The sequence below is a fragment of the Lemur catta genome, chromosome 8, assembly GCF_020740605.2.
Source record: "Lemur catta isolate mLemCat1 chromosome 8, mLemCat1.pri, whole genome shotgun sequence".
NCBI classification, from domain to species: Eukaryota; Metazoa; Chordata; class Mammalia; order Primates; family Lemuridae; genus Lemur; species Lemur catta.
The window spans coordinates 49,408,744-49,427,131 of NC_059135.1; the positions used below are offsets into that span (position 1 = coordinate 49,408,744).

At 39.1% G+C, this 18,388-nt stretch overlaps 1 protein-coding gene across 1 annotated transcript in view; it reads left to right on the plus strand.

Annotated features, from left to right (window-relative positions):
* The window catches only part of PDE11A (phosphodiesterase 11A), a 332,704-nt gene that overhangs the window by 195,793 nt on the left and 118,523 nt on the right, over positions 1 to 18,388 (plus strand). Inside the window, exon 10 of the mRNA XM_045559347.1 lies at positions 8,844 to 8,894. Within this exon, the coding sequence (XP_045415303.1) occupies positions 8,844 to 8,894 (51 nt within the window). The remainder of the gene's footprint in view (positions 1 to 8,843; positions 8,895 to 18,388) is intronic.

The following is an 18,388-nucleotide window of genomic DNA, read 5'->3' on the forward strand; positions in this document are numbered from 1 at the left end:
GCTCTGGCTGGTGAAATGTAATTGAAAAATGCAGATATTCCTCACCTTTTACTGATGAGGAAACTGAGACATAGGGCCAGTGAAGCCAGAATTGTGAGCTCAGCAGTCTGACACCAAAGCCTCTATGCTCAAAGGTCAAGCCATACTGCCTCCCAATGTTGGCATACGAAGCGGTGACAGATTAAGAAAACAAAATTTTACTAAATGAAAAGAAATGGCCAGTCTTAAGAATTGCTATAGATAATCCATAAAGCAATTCATCCACGTGAACAAAATCAAGTACTACTACTGACCACTGTAGAGAAGGAGACAAGACAGCAGTTCATACTAGTATATAAGCCAATGGCAATTCAGATGAATTCTCGTTTCTGTGCTCAAAAATATGTAGTAGAGTTGACTTACATGATCACACGATTTTAAACAGGATCTTAATCATATTTTTTTCATAAATCAAAGGGCTCTAAACCAACATTCACTGAAACTAATTTCACAGCATTTTTGCATCTCCATTTTTAACATAATTAAGAAATGAAAAGAAATCCAGTTATGAAAAGCATAATTAGTAAAATAAAGCTAAGAAACATTTCCAACCCTTTTAAATGAAGCTATTCAAATCATACTGGGATTTGGGAGAAGACACATATTTTGTCTTTTTCTCATTTTCTCATTCCAACATCCACCTAGTAACCTCCTATGTGGATCTCTAAGCCAGAAATTGTTGACCCAGAATCCATGGACAACTTCTGAAGGAAGGGATGTTAACTGTTCTGTACATCAGAGGATGTGGAAAACCATTCTGTATGAGAGATGGAGAGAATTTTATTTTACATTTGAAATATAGAGAGATGGGAGAAGAAAAAAAAAAAAAAAAAAAAGAAGGTAGCATTAGAAAGAAGCCAGAAAAATGAAAAGAAGCTAAGACTATACGAGGTTAATGCTCAGTGAAATGCTCCATTGGTAGAAGCATCAAAAGGAGTTTTGTTTGTTTGTTTGTTTGTTTGAGACAGAGTCTCACTCTGTTGCCCAGACTAGAGTGCTGTGGCGTCAAGCTCACAGGAACCTCAAACTCCTGGGCTTAAGCAATCCTCCTGCCTCAGCCTCCCAAGTAGCTGGAACTATAGGTGCCCACCATGCCCAGCTAATTTTTTCTATATATATTTTTAGCTGTCCACCAAGTCTGCTCTTGGTGAAGATACTGTGGACATTGTTTAAATGACAACAAAGGATATAGAATAGTACATCAGCTTAGTTGATAAAGCAGCGGCAGGGTTTGAAAAGATCAACTCCAAGTTTCAGAGAAGTTCTACTGTGGATAAGATGCTATCAAACACCGTTGCAGGCTACAGAGAAATCTTTTGTGAAACGAAGACTCAAGTCAGTCAATGGGGAATACTTCATGTTGTCTTATTTTATGAAATTGCCACAGCCATGCCAACCTTCAGCAACCACCACCCTGATCAGTCAGCAGCCATCAACATCAAGGCAAGACCCTCCACCAGCAAAAAGATTACAACTTACTGAAGGCTCAAATGAGAGTTAGCATTATGTTAGCAATAAATTATTTTTAAATTAAGGTATGTACTTTTATTTAGATACAATGCTGTTGCATACCCGATAGACACAGTATAGTGTAAACATAATTTTTATGTGCACTGGGAAACCAAATAAAATTGTGTGACTTGCTTTATTTCCATATTCACCTTATGGAGCTGGTCTGGAACTCACCCCACAATAGCTCTGAGGTATGCCTGTATTAATATTACCCCAGGTTTAGCAGGTAGCTTTCATTTTACTTTAAATTCAAAAAGTTTGAGTCTTCTTAGATTTTTTAAAAATACTTTTAAGACAGATATATTCTGAAGCTCGTGATAAAAGATCACAGCACACACAGTTATCTGAAGTACCTATTTGAACATTTCATCCTATTATACAGCAGTTTCTTAAATATTTGGCAATAGAAACTGATGATTTCTCAGTTTCGATGCATCCGTTCAGTTGCCATCTCTTTGAATCCTGGCATCATCTTGTTGAGAAATCCTGTTGTATGGCTCTTCACATAGGTAGATGACACTTCTGTCAGGGCATTCCAAGTAAATTGGCTCTTCATTCCTTGTGGTTTGTCACCTTTCTTGATTGGAGGACTACCGCTGATAGCAAAGTTTCTTTATTTCTTTGGAGCTCATCAATATAAATTATTTGAGATTTTATTTCAGATCAGCTTGGCTGAAGTCTGCCATCAGTTTAGTTTCCAAGTGTCAACAAGTGCCACTTTGCCACCAGAGCCATAAACATATCGGTAAATATTCATGCAGCCCTTGTCTGCCCGAGACAACCAGTCTGGGTCCTGAGTGGTGTCTTTGTTCCTCCTGTCTGTTAAATGGCTCTTTGCATTTGCGGTCCTCTCAGCCAGTTTCCGTAATGGTCCATATCTCATTTCAAGAGCCAATGGCTGCCCAGAGCCACAATAAATTCCCATTCAAAATGACTGGTGTGAGGGATCTGCCCTCAACTACTTAGGGGAAGTTCCTGAGACAGCAAGACAAACATTTGGCTCTGGTCTTGAACTGCATGTAGGGAAGGGCAAGGCTTGATCCAGTCGTCCTATCTCATAGCTCTGCCCATTGTTTTTCTTTTGAAATAAAGTTTATTGTCTTTTCCTGCTGTGCAAACTCAATACAAAACATGACTTCTTTCCTCTGTCTTTCATGGGTCTAATAATTTTTTGTTCTTGCTTTTTTTGTGTTTTGCTAGGAGCAAGTTCAGTCCAAAAGTTCACTGAAGTCAGTAGAGTTTTGCAAATAGTGGTTTATTTAGAAACTGTAGAGATTTCTTAAGTCAGAGCTCACTAACAAAACTGAGTCATTAGTTTTGACTCTAAAATATTTTCTAATTTAATATCAACACAAAATAAATCTATCTGGGATAGAAATTTTCTTGTGAAAGTTTAATGCTTGTCAAGTGTTCTGTGGATCAGCTGTTTACTTTTGTATGTAAACTTTATACAAATTTTATTTAGCTGTCAAAAAAATTAACTAGTGTGTATGTTATGGCTAAACTCTCATAACCTAACAATGTTTCTTATAGAGAAAGATAGTATATATAAAAAATTGTGTTTTGCAAATGCCTCTTTTTTCGAAACTATTATAATGCATTCAATTAAAGCTTTTTATTTGATCAAAGCTATTATTATCCAAAAATATATGGTTTTCCTGGATACTTGCTATGAAATATATGTCTTAGGAAATTCAAATAGCCTAATAAATTAATATAGTCTGGAATTGTGGAGGAAACTTTAACTTATCCAGGAAGTTTTGACAAAAGTAATTTTAAAAATACAATTCTTTAATGTGTTAAGTTTTATTCTCAATTAGAGAAATTTGCCAGATTTTTAGTCATTACTTATGCTATATAATGTGTGTATATATTTTTACATATATGTGTGTGTATATAAACAGTAATGGCTCTCTTTTGAAGATGGGCTAAGCTAAAAGCAATTAAGAATTACCTTTGTTATGGTTCCTCCAATGGCATCCATAGATGTGTCACAGATCTTAGGTTAATGAGGTTAGGTGGCTCTATTAGTTTGCTAGGGCTGCCATAACATCACACAGTACTGCAGACTGGGGGGCTTAAACAACAGATACTTCTTTTCTCACAGTTTTGGAGGCTGGATGTCCAAATTAAGGTGTGGGCAGGGTTGGTTTCTTCTGAGGCCTTGCTCTTTGGCTTGCAGATGGCCACCTTCTGGCTGTGTCCTCACATGGTCGCCCCTTGGTCTGTGTGTGCCTGTGTCCTAATCTCCTCTTCTTATAAGGACACCAGTCATATTGGCTTAGGGCCCAGCCATGTGAACTCATTTTACCTTAATTATCTCCTTAAAGAACTATCTACAAATACAGTTACATTCTGAGATCCTAGGGGTTAGGAATTGAATACATGAATTATGGCGGGGGCGGTGGGGGGGTGCAAAATTCAGCTCACAAAAGTAGCATTACTGAAAATATTCCAGACTTAAGACATTTGATAAGCTTTCAGATGAAATATTATGATTCTGTGTATCAAACCTCAAACACTGAGGCTGAGCTAGAGCAACTGGGCACCACCACCTTCCTGAGTGCATCCCAGGAAACCCTTTAGGACCAAACAGCAGGCACGGCTTGGAAGGAGAAAATCAGAGTATTCTTAAGCAAGACTAATAGTTCTCTTGTCTTAAGGAATCTACTCCTCTGGTTTGTTGGTTTTTCTAGAGATTCCTAGAGGGGACAATGCTACTACCTCCCAGACTGTGGTTTACCAAAAGTTTCCACTCCTGCAGAACAAACTCCCTGCCCATCCACATGGGAATATACTATTTTGGGAGAAGGTGGTTAAAAGATTCTTTAGCTAGGCCACTCCTCTGCCCCCTTTACTGGTTCTGAATTCTACAAAAGGAAACAGGGACTCTCTGAACAAGAAGATTCAAAAGGTAAAACCAAGTTGTCAAATAAGGTAGAATAAATATTTAATCAATTCCTATGGCCTTAATAGATTACCCAGTAAAGAGACTTACAATCTCAGAATGAAATCCAAAAGGGCTTTGACTCCAAGTTGTGACCTAGGAAATTTAAAAATCGTGAGAAAATAACCAAGGCATTTATTTCATTAAAGTCTTAAACTATTCATAAATTTAATTTCGGATGTATCATAGACCTAAACATAAAAAATAAAACCTATAAAGTTTCTAGAAGATAGCATAAGATATATAGTCACCACTTGAGGATAGGAAAAAATTTCTTAGAAAGGATATGTGAAACAATAACAATAAAAATCATTGACAAATTACACTTCATCAAAATCTAAAACTTCTGTTCATTAAAAGATACAAATCATAGACTGGGAGGTAATATTTACAAAACGTACACAGACAGGACTTCAATCCAAAATATACTAATACAAAGAACTCCTACAACTCAAAAACAAACAAAAGAAACTACTGTAATTTTAAATGAGCAAAAAGTCTTAATCTGTAATAATTGTCTGCTTCACTGATTCAAACAGTTTCAATTTAGTGGAGTTAATAGCTTTTAAAAAAATAAATAAGGGAAGTAGGAAGAGTTGATTTAAACAAGGGGTGTGGGGGCAGGGGATAGTATGTTTTGCATACTGAAAGCCTGGCTAAGCGTCACCTGGTGGCAGAGACTTTTGAATTGCAGCTTGAGTTTTTGTGGGATTTTGTTAAAGGTAAAGATAAATTTTGCATATTGCAAATAGACTTGTAAAGGGTAAGAAATTCTAATAAGATGACAGCCAAATTAAATTTTACCACAGTAAAACCAAACCAAAAAAACAAAATCTATTCAATTTTTTTGATTGAAAATACTGATTAATAATTAGGAGACAATGAAGTTAATATGATAACATAATATCCTGCTAAATATTTATATGATAGAATTTTAATTGAATATTAATATTAGGTTATTAAGTATGGAATGTCTGATTTCCTTAAGTACTAAGTTTGACAATTGATATCTCTGACATTTCACTTAGACACTTACTGGTTTTTTTTTTTTATTGTGAAGGTACATCCTCATTGTTTCAAATGTATGTTTTGGCTTGTGATTATCTGTCAAAATTTTTTTTAGAGCACTTTTTGTGAAACCATGCATAAGTCAAAAATTCATGCTATTTTTGAATATGAGTCCTGTCATGGAACCAATGCAGCACAGTACAGATAGCTCAAAATATCAACGAAGTGTTTGGGAAGGATGTGGCTAATAAACGCACAGCACATCAATGGTTTGAGAAGTTCTATTCTGGTGATTTTAATCTTGAAAATGAGCCACAGTGGTGAACTGAGACCAAGGTGGATAATGACGAGCTCAAAGTTGTAGTGGAAACAAACCCATCTCAACTTACACATGAATTAGCAGCAAAGTTTGATGTCACTATTCCAACAGCATTGGACCATTTGAAACAAATGGACAAGATAAAGAAACTGGATAGATGGGTTATGCATGAATTAAATGTGCATCAGAAGAGAAATCATCTAGAAACTTGCCTTTCTTTGCTGTCACAACATAAAGGCGAACCATTTCTACACTGTACTGTTACGTATGATGAAAAATGGATTCTTTTGGACAATCTCAAGTGTTTGGCACAATGGGTGGATGAAGATGAAGTGCTGAAACACAGTCGAAAATCAAATATTCATCGAAAAAAGCTAATGGTGTTTGTTTGGTAGTCCAGTGCTAGTATTATCCACTACAGCTTCATGAAACCTGGTCAGTTGATTACAGCGGATGTCTCCTGCAACCCACTGGACGAAATGATGAGGATACTTGTAAGTAAGCAGTCGAGAGAGGTTAATAGAGACAGGCCAATCCTCTTGCAAGACCACATGTCACCAAAAACAGTGCTGCTCAAACTACAGAAGCTGGACTTGGAAACTCTCTGTCTCCTCCATATTCACCAGACCTTGCACCAACTGACTTCCAGGCTTTGGACCACTTCTTGCAAGGAAAAATATTCAATTCTCAACAAGCTGTGGAAAACACCTTTCATGATTTCATTACCACTTGCTCTCTAGGCTTCTTCGCTGCTGCCATAAATAAGCTACTGTTAAGACTGTATCGATAGTTCAGGCACAAACTTTGATTAATTGAACTGCTTCTTGTTTGAGATATAATAAATGACACTTTTGATTAGAAATTGGACATTTCATATTTAATGCCCTAATATAATAAACATAAGTTGGTTATTTGTGTGCCAAGTATTTGACATATATTATTGTATTTAATCTTCCTAAGAACTCTGTGAAGTACAGGCCCACTTCACAGAATACCTCCATAGTTAACATTTCCCCAGTAGAAAACCTCTTCATTTTTAAAACCCAAACCTCATGGAACATATTTATCTCTCAATACAATGTTTTTGTGAATCCTCTCCCACAGGTAAAAAAGAGTTAAGAAAACTATAGAAAAAACAGTAAAAATCACTAAGAAAAATGTCAACAATAGAGAAGCTATTACTTAATGCAAACAAATTTTTGTTAATGACTGTATTAATTATGATCAGAAAATAACATTTTAAGCAACTCTAACCTAACATTATTTTTTTGTTTCAGGTATACCTATGAATTTTACTGTGTTATGGCTGGGTTTTAAGAAGTTGTTGTAGATCTTACAATGCATTATAATTTTTTCCAATTAAAATAAAAATAATGGAAAACAGGCTCCCTGTTAGTGTTTTCAGGTGAAACTTCTGATTTTCCAGAATATCTTACTGATGTTAAGCAGGAGATGCCTGTTTAGTATTACTATTGTACCATTTCACTAATGAGGTCCAAAGAGTTTAAGTCACTTGCCCAACCTCCCAAAACTCAGAAATGGAGGTGCCCTGGCAGTCTGGCCATAGAGGCCGTATTGCAACCACCATGAAACACTGCCTCCATCATTGCCCAGCTTACATCACATGGATGGTGTGGCCTGGGTCAGTGCTTCTCAAAGTCCTTGGTCAATAGGCTATTAGGTTGGAATGTTACCAGATTAATATGTTACCTAAAAGGTAGTTCTGTGGCTAATTAGATTTGAGAAATGCTGAGTTTAACAAAATTAAACATGTTACTTTACTTTTCAGAGCCAAATGTGTGCTATGATTCTCTAAGGTTGGTAGGTGAAGAAGGATTTAGCACTTCCCAGACCTATTTGTTTGAGATTTGTATAGATTAGAAATATGTGTAGCAGCATAAAACATATAATATATACAATCATATGTGTATGGCCTTATGAGATACCAATACTGACTTTAAAAATGTATGTTTATTTGTACCACAAAACAAGAAGTCTGGGGCAGGTCGGCCCAGGGCTGGGCTCATTTCTCTTTCTTTTTCTGGTCTGCTGTCCATAACAAGCTGGCATTCACACTCATGAGTGTCACCTCATAGACAGCAGATGTTCCTGCCTCTCCAGGCTTTATAGCTGTATTCCAGGGAAGAAGGAAAAGGAAAGAGGCAACTCCAACATTCCCATTTAGAATTCATAGACCAGAGCAGTGTCACCAAATTGGGTATTTTACTTTTGGGTTTCTTACCTTTAAGCCAGTAAATTATGATGTGGTGATAAACCACAGACCTTGATTTCTTATTCACTTGACATGCCGTCAGCTGCAGGTTGGCTGTAGTTCTGCTCAACATGTCTTCATTATTTGGGGGCCCCAGTGGAAGTAGCAGCCCCTCTTGGGCCATGTCCTTTCCATGGTGGAGGGAAAAAGAAAGATGGCAGAACCATGTGATTGCTCATAAAGACACTACTCAAAAGTGGCATTCATCACTTTCCTCCACATCCCATTGGCCAAAGCAAGTCACATACTAAGGCAAATGTCCATAGGGCAAGGAAGTATAATCCTCTTACAAAAATGGTCCCAAATACACAACAATATAATCTTTCCTACATAATAAAAGCAGGCAAATGAGAATAGGTGAGAGAATGGAAGTTGAGTTGGAAAACTACAGCATCTGCCACAGGACATACATGCACAGGCATGTAGACACACACGTGCACCACCTTTTATTTATTTTTAGAGCATTTCACAGGACAAGTATTCACATCCTTTGGGAACTGTGGTCTTGAGCCACATCATGTCCCTTTGATGAAATAACTGCCTATGGAAAAATCCTGGTATAAAATAGCCTTTAACGTGTGATCTATGTAAGAGACTTTGATTAGACATGTTATTTCTTGTCATACATTAAAATCCACTATTATGTTGAAGTGATATACATGAACAAATCTTACTTTTAAGCCAGGAGAATTTCAGAAAATAGTCATGTCTAATTATTAATGTCCTTTTCTTTTCTTCTGAATTAGGTGCTATCATACCATGCGACATGTTCAAAAGCTGAAGTTGACAAGTTCAAGGTAAGGAGAAGGAAATGGTTGCCCTATTGGTGCATAAAATTAAACTTCACCTACACTCCTCACCCTTTATCCCTTGCCTCTGTAGAATTAGTCCTCTCTACTGGGAGTTGGGGGAATAGAACTTGGCAAAGGTGTGTTCGGATCCTTCTGTTTTAGAGGGAAAGGGGGGATTATATATAACTGAGTAGCCCCCTCGTGATCATTTAAACGATTCAGTATTTCTTTCCATTTGTTAGGTAAGCAGGATATCAGGAAAAAATCTGTAATATGGTGAGAATCAGGACACCTAGTTTTGGCATTGGTTTTATCTCCAACTTGCTGTTCACTTAAAATCTTAGGATCTATATCTTCATCTGTAAAACTAAGTGAAGAGATTGAGATAATAATAGCTAAGGCATTAGCCAGGCATAATCAAGGCACTTTACCTGTGTTAATTCATTTCATCCTCATAATTGCCTGTAGTACATACTATTTTACAGATGAATAAACTGAGGCATGAAGGTGTTGAGTAACCAGGCCAAGGTCAAACGATTGTAGGGGGTGTAGCAATCTGGCCCCAGAACTGGCCCCAGAACTGGAGTTCTTAACCTCCATGCTTCACTGCCACACAGGGTGACCCCCTTGCAGCTTCAACGTCGGATAAGTCTGTGAATGAGTCTTAGATATTTCTTTTTACCTTAGTCACCAGCATTCCCTGAAATGCAGTTCACAATTCTTGCTTGTCTCTCTAAACTCCTACCAGACAGTTTTTAGCAACAGTCAAAACATAGGCATATAGGGAAACAGATTTTCTTCCGTTTTGAAAGATTTGGTGTCTGCCTTTTTAAATTTATATGGAAGTTCAGAGAATTATCAGGAAAAGCTACAACAATGGTAAGAAGGAACATGTTTGTACTACAATATTAGTGTGTAGTATTAATTGGTGATGGCTACTTTTCTAAGAGTTTCATTTGCACAGAGGTGGCACAGAGGCCTTTGGGCCTGATAACTGAATCAGATCATTAGAAGAATTGAGTCACATGCACAGTGAAAGGGATAAAAGGAAGACCCAAACACAGAGAGTAGGGATAGGAGGTCAAAGAGAAGTACATCTATACTGGCATTTGAGCTGCTTGGGTACCATCCAGGGGTGTGGTTTATTATTGGCTTAGAGAAATGCTTAGGGGAAAGACCTGCAATGATAACTCAGATCAAAGGGCGGGATATGGTGCCAGCAAGAGGTGACAGTTGACGGCAGAGAAAGGAGACAGAGCAGCCAAAAGCACAGCAGTCAGGGCCCATTTGTTGTCGAGGCAAACATCGTGCATACCAACTAGAATTTGAGCTCCGTTGGGGCAGGGTTTTTTGTGTCTTTTGTTCACTGCTGTATCTCCACTGCCTTTTATAGTTCTTGGAACATAGTAACACTAAATAAATACTTCTTGAATGGATGAATGAATGCATGAATGGCTAAATAAGTCTAAGGAGCATCAGTGTTCTAGAACTCAAAACAATTAGTCATTAAGAAACTGTAATCTATAATTATCTTATATATTTTTATAAATGTTATTTAACGTATACATTTTATAAACATTGCTCCATCAAAAATATTTAAAGCTTTTTAACTTTAATAAAGTTCAGTTACCTAGAAATCCTATTTATGGAAATACCCAGTTCCTGCTGAAATGCTAATATAATGTCTATATTATTATTTTTTTGCTTTTATTTTTGCTAAAAGAGGTAAGGGGTAGGCAAAGAGAAAGACAGCAGGCTCACAATGGACTAATATAACTGCAAGAGCTACTTCATGGGACCTGTTCAGAGCTATAGCAGGCCAACCTTTCTAAAAGTTACTGACCTTTGTTCAGGCTTAATTATTTGCTTAAAGTTGGGAAAACCCCATTGTCCTGGAATTTGTCATGTTTTCCTATTGTTAGCTTACAAACATACTAAAATATGGAGTATTTAAATTTGAGAACACAGGGTTATTTCATCTTAAAATTGTCAAGATTATTAACTTAACTGATTTATTCTAGATTTTATCCTAAAAGATATTAGCTAGTATCCTATTACAATGTAATTGAGATATAGTAGATAATTATAACCAAGTGGCTTTTTTTCTTGATATATAAAGTAAATAAAACATTATCATAATTGGTAGCTGATGTTTGTTATAACTGCAGCAATAACATTAAAATGTAGTGTGCTTAAAATAATCCTGAACATAGGCAGTGAAAAACATTTATCCAAATTCCAGGCTGAAATATGTGCAATGGCAGTTCCCTAACATTGTAGCTAAATAACAGTAAATAAATGCTTTGTTTTGACCAATATATATGACAAACTATGTTTACATTCAAATATATTGTAACCTTTGCTACCTGCAGTGTTTATTTAACAGAAATGGTGAAATATTTTTTTAAAATGTGTGCAAAAAATCTATGGGATTTCATGAGTTAAAGGGTGGCTGAGTCCCAGTGTATTGGATTATATCCAGCTGGGACCAGGCTAGTAATCTGTGATTCAGAGATTAAGCCAGAGTTTGGGAAAACGTTGATTTCACCATTTCGTGCTAAAAAGATCTAGAGGTCAAATGCTGCATACATGCATATGGCAGACTTTAGTTGAAACCCACACAGCACCACATCTGAGATGCAGAAATGTCTGGGAGACCAGTGAGATGCGGTTATTTACAAGAGAGACTAAGAAGCCTCCTGAGTCAAGAATTCTTCCTAATGGCAGTTAAGGCCACAGGCTTCTGTATCTAGATGATTCCAAGTTCAGCATGGGGTTTGTACCTTGGATTTATCGCTTACCTCAGCCTCCCATGGATTCATGTTCTCAGCTGAGAACATGAGTGAACGCAAAAATCATGGACTTTAGTGTGGTTTCAGTGCATTAAATACCCCCAATAGCACACGGGTCCAGAGTGTCAACAGCACACAAGAGAAAGCAGGAGCCCAATGAAAGGAAGCATCACTACAGATGGAAGGCAAGGCACCCTCCTTACGGTATGCCTGGCAGAGGCTGGAGGAATCAATACAGGTTGAGGGGTCACATTTTAAGGACAGGTAAGGTATACCCTGAGGACTTCCAGAAATAAGTAGGAGAGATTGAGATCCTATACTGTTGTACAGTGTGGTATGTACTATTCATTACTCTTAATTTGCTACCATTTGTACTAGTAGGTAGTGGGGTCTAAAGGAAGACAGATTTCATACAAGACAAACCTGTAGTGAATCATTAAAAATCATTAATGTTAGGCTGATACCACCTTACCCTGTCTCACACCTTGTCCCCCTATCTCACATCCATTCGTGTTTTGGAATTTTTCCCCCTATTCTAGGATGCTAGGGTTGTGGGGAGGTGGTGGTATTTTTGTTTTGTTTTGTTCTGATAACCCTATTTCCTCTGTTGGGAAAAACCTCCTAGAGAGGTGTGTAGTGGTGGTTGAGTGAAGGAGAATACAGTGTGAAAACCCTTCTAGAAGCATCCCCGGACTATCCAGCCAAGATAAATAGATAAAACAACATATGATTTGTCATCCAACAATGTCAAAATTTGGGCTTATTTTTCCTGGTTCTGATATAATATTTATACTTTGGAAAACAGTCCATTTTGTAGGGCCACCTATACACAAAAAGATGACAGAACTTCCCTGGAACTAATGAATTAATTGTTTTTAAAAGTCTGATTCAGTTTAAAATATTAATAAATTATCCTTTATAGATCAATTGCCCTGTGCATCTAATGAGGAAACCAGGATCTAAAAAAAATGGGTTTTAATCCTCATTAGCATTTACTGATCTTCCATGAACTTGAAATAAGAAAGTTATATATAGAAAATTTGTGCAGATTTTAGTGCCTGTTTATATCTCTTCAGCTCTGTGCTAACAGGAATAATGTATAAAGACCATATTGACAATCACATCTTCTTGAAGATGGCTGGTTTAAAGGCTTTTAATAACCTGAAGATGCCAGCTGTGATAACATAAGAAAATGAGTTTAGTACACCAATTATATGCTCTTGTAATTTTATGTACTTTCCTTAGATTCCAACGTGGTGGACAGACCAAACAATTATCACTATATATTGCCAGTTTACCAATTAAAATCAACTCATGGACGTTCTCATGTTATATTGCCACCTTCTATCATCCCCTCTTTCAATTCAGAACTGCATGGGTTACGGCTGCAATCAGAGATGAACTCGTTTACAGCACTATAACTGCCTCAGTTATTAAACACCAGTAACTCATGTTGGGTATCCAGGTTCGGACTACCTCTTACATATTTCAAGTTTCCAACATTCATGCCTAGGCCACAAATTAATACCCTGGTAAAGTAAATAAAATAAAGTACCAAGAATAGGCATTCCTTGTAGCATTTACATACCGAAATAAGAATGGCTGCATCAAAAATAGGATCTTATGGCTTGCTCTGCAGACTGAGCAATGGGGTGTGATTTACTGGGCTTTAAAAACAATAATAGTAATTCATACCTGAGAAGACACTTGGATCCATGAAATAGTCTAATGTGCATAATAAGAAGCTTCAGCCCTCAGGACCGCCCCTACAGTTATGCCAGTAGCTGTGTCTGCCGTATGGCCTGCACAAGGGCCCTGGAACAAGCAGGCAGGGGTGGAGGCTGCCCCCTTCCCTCGGTTGGCCAAGTGCATGGGATGCGTTTAAGCAATTGATCCTGGGGTGCAGGTGCACTCCTTTATTAAGTGCACAGGGCACCACCTGTGCTAGCTACTGCCCTGCCCGATCTATTTCCAAAGCCATGGAAAAGCCCAATCCTTGCAGCAGCCTCTTGCAGAGGAAGAACGTACTATGTAGAGAGGGGGTAACACCATGGCATTTACCCAACCTCAGGTGACAGAGAGAACCCCCAGGAGGGGGCGAGGTGGAGCCTGGCCCTGTGGGGGGCTGCCCATGGTGGAGGCCGGGAGCTCAGGTCCCACCTGGATCAGTAGGAGACACCCTCCTGCCCTTCTCCCTCTGGTGAGTGCCCCCGCAGGGGAACCCCCACAGCCCTCAGTGTAGCCCAGGGCCTCGGGGTGCCAGAGACGGGACAAGAGCTTTCTCTTCTTTCTCTGAGCCTCAGTTCTCATGGCCTTCCCGAAATGCTACCCTCAGAAATCTCAGCAGCGGCTTTCCGATTCAGCTCAGCTGATTTCTAAAGAGGTTTAGAAGATGAGCTTGCAGCAGTATGAAAGCAATTTGGGTATCCCATTATACCTCACCTATTCTGTCTGCTCCCTTGTCCCCGCCTCTTGAATTTAGGAAGTTGTTTTGACTTTAAATAGTATTTATGTGAAGTTTAATATCCAAGATTTTTTTTTTTTTTTTATCGTCAGGGAAAGTTATTGAACCTTCAGCAGGAAATTGGCTGCAGAGGAAACAGCTGCCTCAGCGCCCTAAAGGGCAGCCTCTGCTCGCAAGGCAGCGGCCCGGCCACCGGCCACGCGGCTCAGACACGGCCGTAAATATGTGGGGTGCTTTGTGTTCAAATGTCCGGCTCTCTTTATGAATTGTGTCTTAATCAAATGCCACATCAGAAAAAGGATGGCTATACTTTGTCACTCTTGAGTATTGAAGATACTGGGGAGGCGGTGGCTAGGAGGGGACAGGTCTGGGAGCGCGGACTGGCCTTTCCTACTGCTGAGCTAAGCGGCTACGAATTGAGGATCCTTCAAGGACCCGCCTGACCAAAATACATCCTGTGGCGACCCTGCCCTCCCCTTGGATCTACTTATATAGCCACTATCTATCACTTCTTTCCATTTGAAAACAAAGCAGGGACACTGTCTCTAGGAGGCACTGGGAGCCTCTACTTTCCCTGGGGGAAGAATGGGCCTGGAGGGCTTTCCCTCCCCTGCACTCCCCACAGTACCGTTATGTGCAGGGAGTTTGACCCTGAGGCAGTGAAACAAAGAGCCCAGGGAAGTGACAAGTCCTGAAGGTCCAGCAGAGAGCAGTGGTGTGGCCCAGTGAGAGCCCTGACATCTGAACTGGGAAGGGAACTGTAGAAGTTAGAGGTGGCAGAAACTTCCAGAACACCAGGGCATCCAGAACCGCATCACTCTCCCTTCTTTCTGGTCCTCCTCTGATTAGAGCCTTTGGTAACTATGGATGTAGAACCACTTGTAGCCCCTCAGCTCAATGTTCTGGGCTTGGCTAAGCCATCATAATGGTTGACGTGTCCCCTTGGCTGTTTGTTCTGCACATGCAGAAGCTTCTACCCCTCACAGGCCTCCCTCGCCCTCGGTGCACACCTTAGCTATAGTTGTACAGTCGTCGCTGAGCCCTCACCCCTCCTGACCCCCCATGCTGTACCCCCCATTCTGCCTTCAGAAGGCCCCTCACCCCTCCATCCCCACAGCCCTCACCAGCTTAGGTGCTGGTTCTCTCCCATGCAGGCAGCTGCTCTCCGCGCTGGGCTCCCCTCTTCCTCTTGACTTCTCGACCCTCTCCCACACCCGTCCTGTATGCAGCTGCCGGATGAACAGCAGAACTCCTCCGCTCGTGCCAGCTCCCACCTCACAAAGCTTAGCATCTTCCACAGGCCTCTAGATTCTGTCAATTCTAATTCTTTAACTGGACATTAAAAGTACTCAGAACTCTAACCTCCAATTCACTTTTCCAGCCTGCCCTTTCCTAACTTTGTCCCCACCTTTCTCCCTATCTCTGCGTATTTAAAGTCCTAACAATTCGTCTGTCCCTGCTGAGTTGCTCCTCTCTCCCTGAAGTCCTTGTAGCTGTCCTTCAGGCTAAAGTGATCTTCTCATTTGCCATTCTTTTCACCATCCTTTTCACTTTCTATCTTGCAGTATTAATCTTGGTGCCTCGCCCAATCACATGGTTAAACTAGAAGCATTTTTAGGACAGAATCCTTGACTTATTTTTGTAACCCTTCTATCACCTAAAGCCATGTTTTTCACCTGGGTGCTGGAGAAATTTCTTCCTTGTGACCAAATTCATTGAAATGTTTGCCATTTTTATGGCAGAGGAAATTATAATGTGTGGGTAGAATTTTGAAACAGGGACCTGTGACAATGGGAATGTATGGAAAGTTTTTCTCAATTCTTGCTTTATGTTGTTTAAAACCCTTTGGCTTGGTTCTTGGTTGTTAGTTTCCTGGTTTTTCCACGCAGCCTAAACTGTATGAAAGCGCAGAGATTCATTTTCTTTGTTTAGGATAAGTGCTGGCCCTATTCTCTTTGGAGTGCTCTCTAATGACAATGTGTCTCTTCCCTGCTGTGGCCAAAAGCCATTTGCCTTTAGTTCTTAGTTGATTCAGCAATTTCTTTATTATTAAATAAGGTTCTTCATTCCAGTATCCCTCTACCACCACCCCGCCGACTAAATTTTTTAGAACCTATCATTTTCTTGACCCTCAAGATGCCTTTCTAATACTTTTTCATTTGTATTTTTGTATAGTCCTGTATTCTGTCTCTCTTGCCTGTTTTTGAAATCATGTACCAGTCTGATAGTGCTTCATATTTTTTTCTCAATTGAAAATGAATCCATCCAAAAGCTTAAAAATGTTTATGAACCATGTTCTATTGGTCCCAAGGCACCATATGAAATAAGAAGTTAGCAGACAGTGTCTGAGCAAAGGGCTTTCTCCAATCAGTACCCAGAGCTGCCCCTTTACACAGCCTTTGTAAGACCACAAACACGGTGAGACTGGAACGTGAGCAAATGTATAAATAGACAAAGCAACCACCAGACCTTTGGGCTCATTTAAGATTTCTAGGCTTCAAGTTTCCTTATCTGCAAAACAAAGCCATTTCCAGCCATAATTTTATGAGTCCATAAAATTTATCTCCAGGAGGAAAGGGAAAATAAAACACAAAGCAACATAAATTTTGACAAAACATCTTGGGGATTTTATGATTTCTGAATCCTCAAAGTTTTGAATGTAAGCTCTGTTTAAGAATTTGGGTATTTGGTAGAAGATGGCTCACATGATTTAATGACATACTATAAGTAATTTCCAAAGCCCCCCAGGACTATATTCTATTTGAGGGGTAATATAATGTGATAATGCTCATGAGGAAGATAAGTGATTACGTTAGGTAAGACAAGGGCCTTAATCTCATCACTATAGAAACTGTACACTCATGCTACCTATAAATGTTTAAATAATGATGTCTTCAGTAATAAGAAATAGTGACGTATAAAAACGTTTTCATGTGCATTATCTCACTTGAGCCTCACAGCATCTTGGTGAGGGCAGGGTTAGCATATCTCCATTTCACGTATGAGGCAACTAAGAACCAAAGAACCCATCTGCTTTGGTTTTTCCTCTCCCGTGTTTTGTTCTGACCTTGAAGACAATGCTGCTCTTCAAGTGGCTGAGTAGGAAAATGTAAGCAATGTCATGGAATATTATCCTTAAGTCATTCCTTTTGATTCAGCTATTATTACTGGAAACTGTGGCATTTTGACCCTTTTGAGATCAAATAAGCATGAATGATGATGATGTCTGAGAAAGATAGAATTTTTGGCTGTACTTAACATAGACATTTAAAAAGACTGTTCATGGCATTCTCTGGGCAATTAATACATAATGCCGTTTTATTAGAAACTTCTTTTTGCATTATGGTTGTGCTATCCTTGTGACTTCTTCCCCTGGAGTTTTAGACCGCTTAGAAACCTAAGGAAATTGGAAACAGCAAACATTATGGAGACATTGCATCATTCTTAGCAAGAGAGTATATGATCCATTATTCTGACGTCTCGCCTGTCATCCGTATAGTCTGATTGGTTATCTAGCTGTATAGAAATCTCTCAACATCTGGAAAGCTCAAAGGGAAAAGAGCAGTCCCACTTCATTATCCTGTTCTCTCCAGGCCTGCCAAGTACCTCGTAAGAAAGATAACAAGGATATAAGATTGCAAACATCAGTTTAATGATAAAGCACTTGTCAGGTGATAAAGTCTTATGTTTAAGGCAGGAGAACTTATGAACTAGAGACTATTTGGGGGAAGATATGAAGTGAAGAATGTGAGACTGGGTTTACATTTGTGTATTTGCTATAGTGATCCTTGATACCAGGAATGTCATGTACTGTCATCTGCACATCTGAAATGTGACAATTTTAACATAAACTCTCAAGGTAAATTTTTAAAGATTTTTCGAAGTTTCTAGCTATTCTGAATTAATTCCTGACACTGTCTCAATTTGTGTGTGAGTGTGTGTGTGTGTGTGTGTGTGTGTACACGTGCTTCAACTTAAAGCTATAGTCCTGTGATTTGGAGTCTCAGCTCTGGCTTTAGAAAAGGATCTCCTGGCAATTCCTTGTCTCCAAAGACAAGCGAATGGAAAATCCGCGAGAAAACAGGGTCTGAGATGAAGCAGTTTGGCCACTGGGTGCCATCCTTGCTCCACGTAAGGATTTGCTGAGCCACATTTCTAGGAAAATGGTTAAAACCCAAAAGACAGTAATCTAAAAGTAATTTCAAGATATAATAATGTTTGTGTGTGCGCATGACCTGGAATAT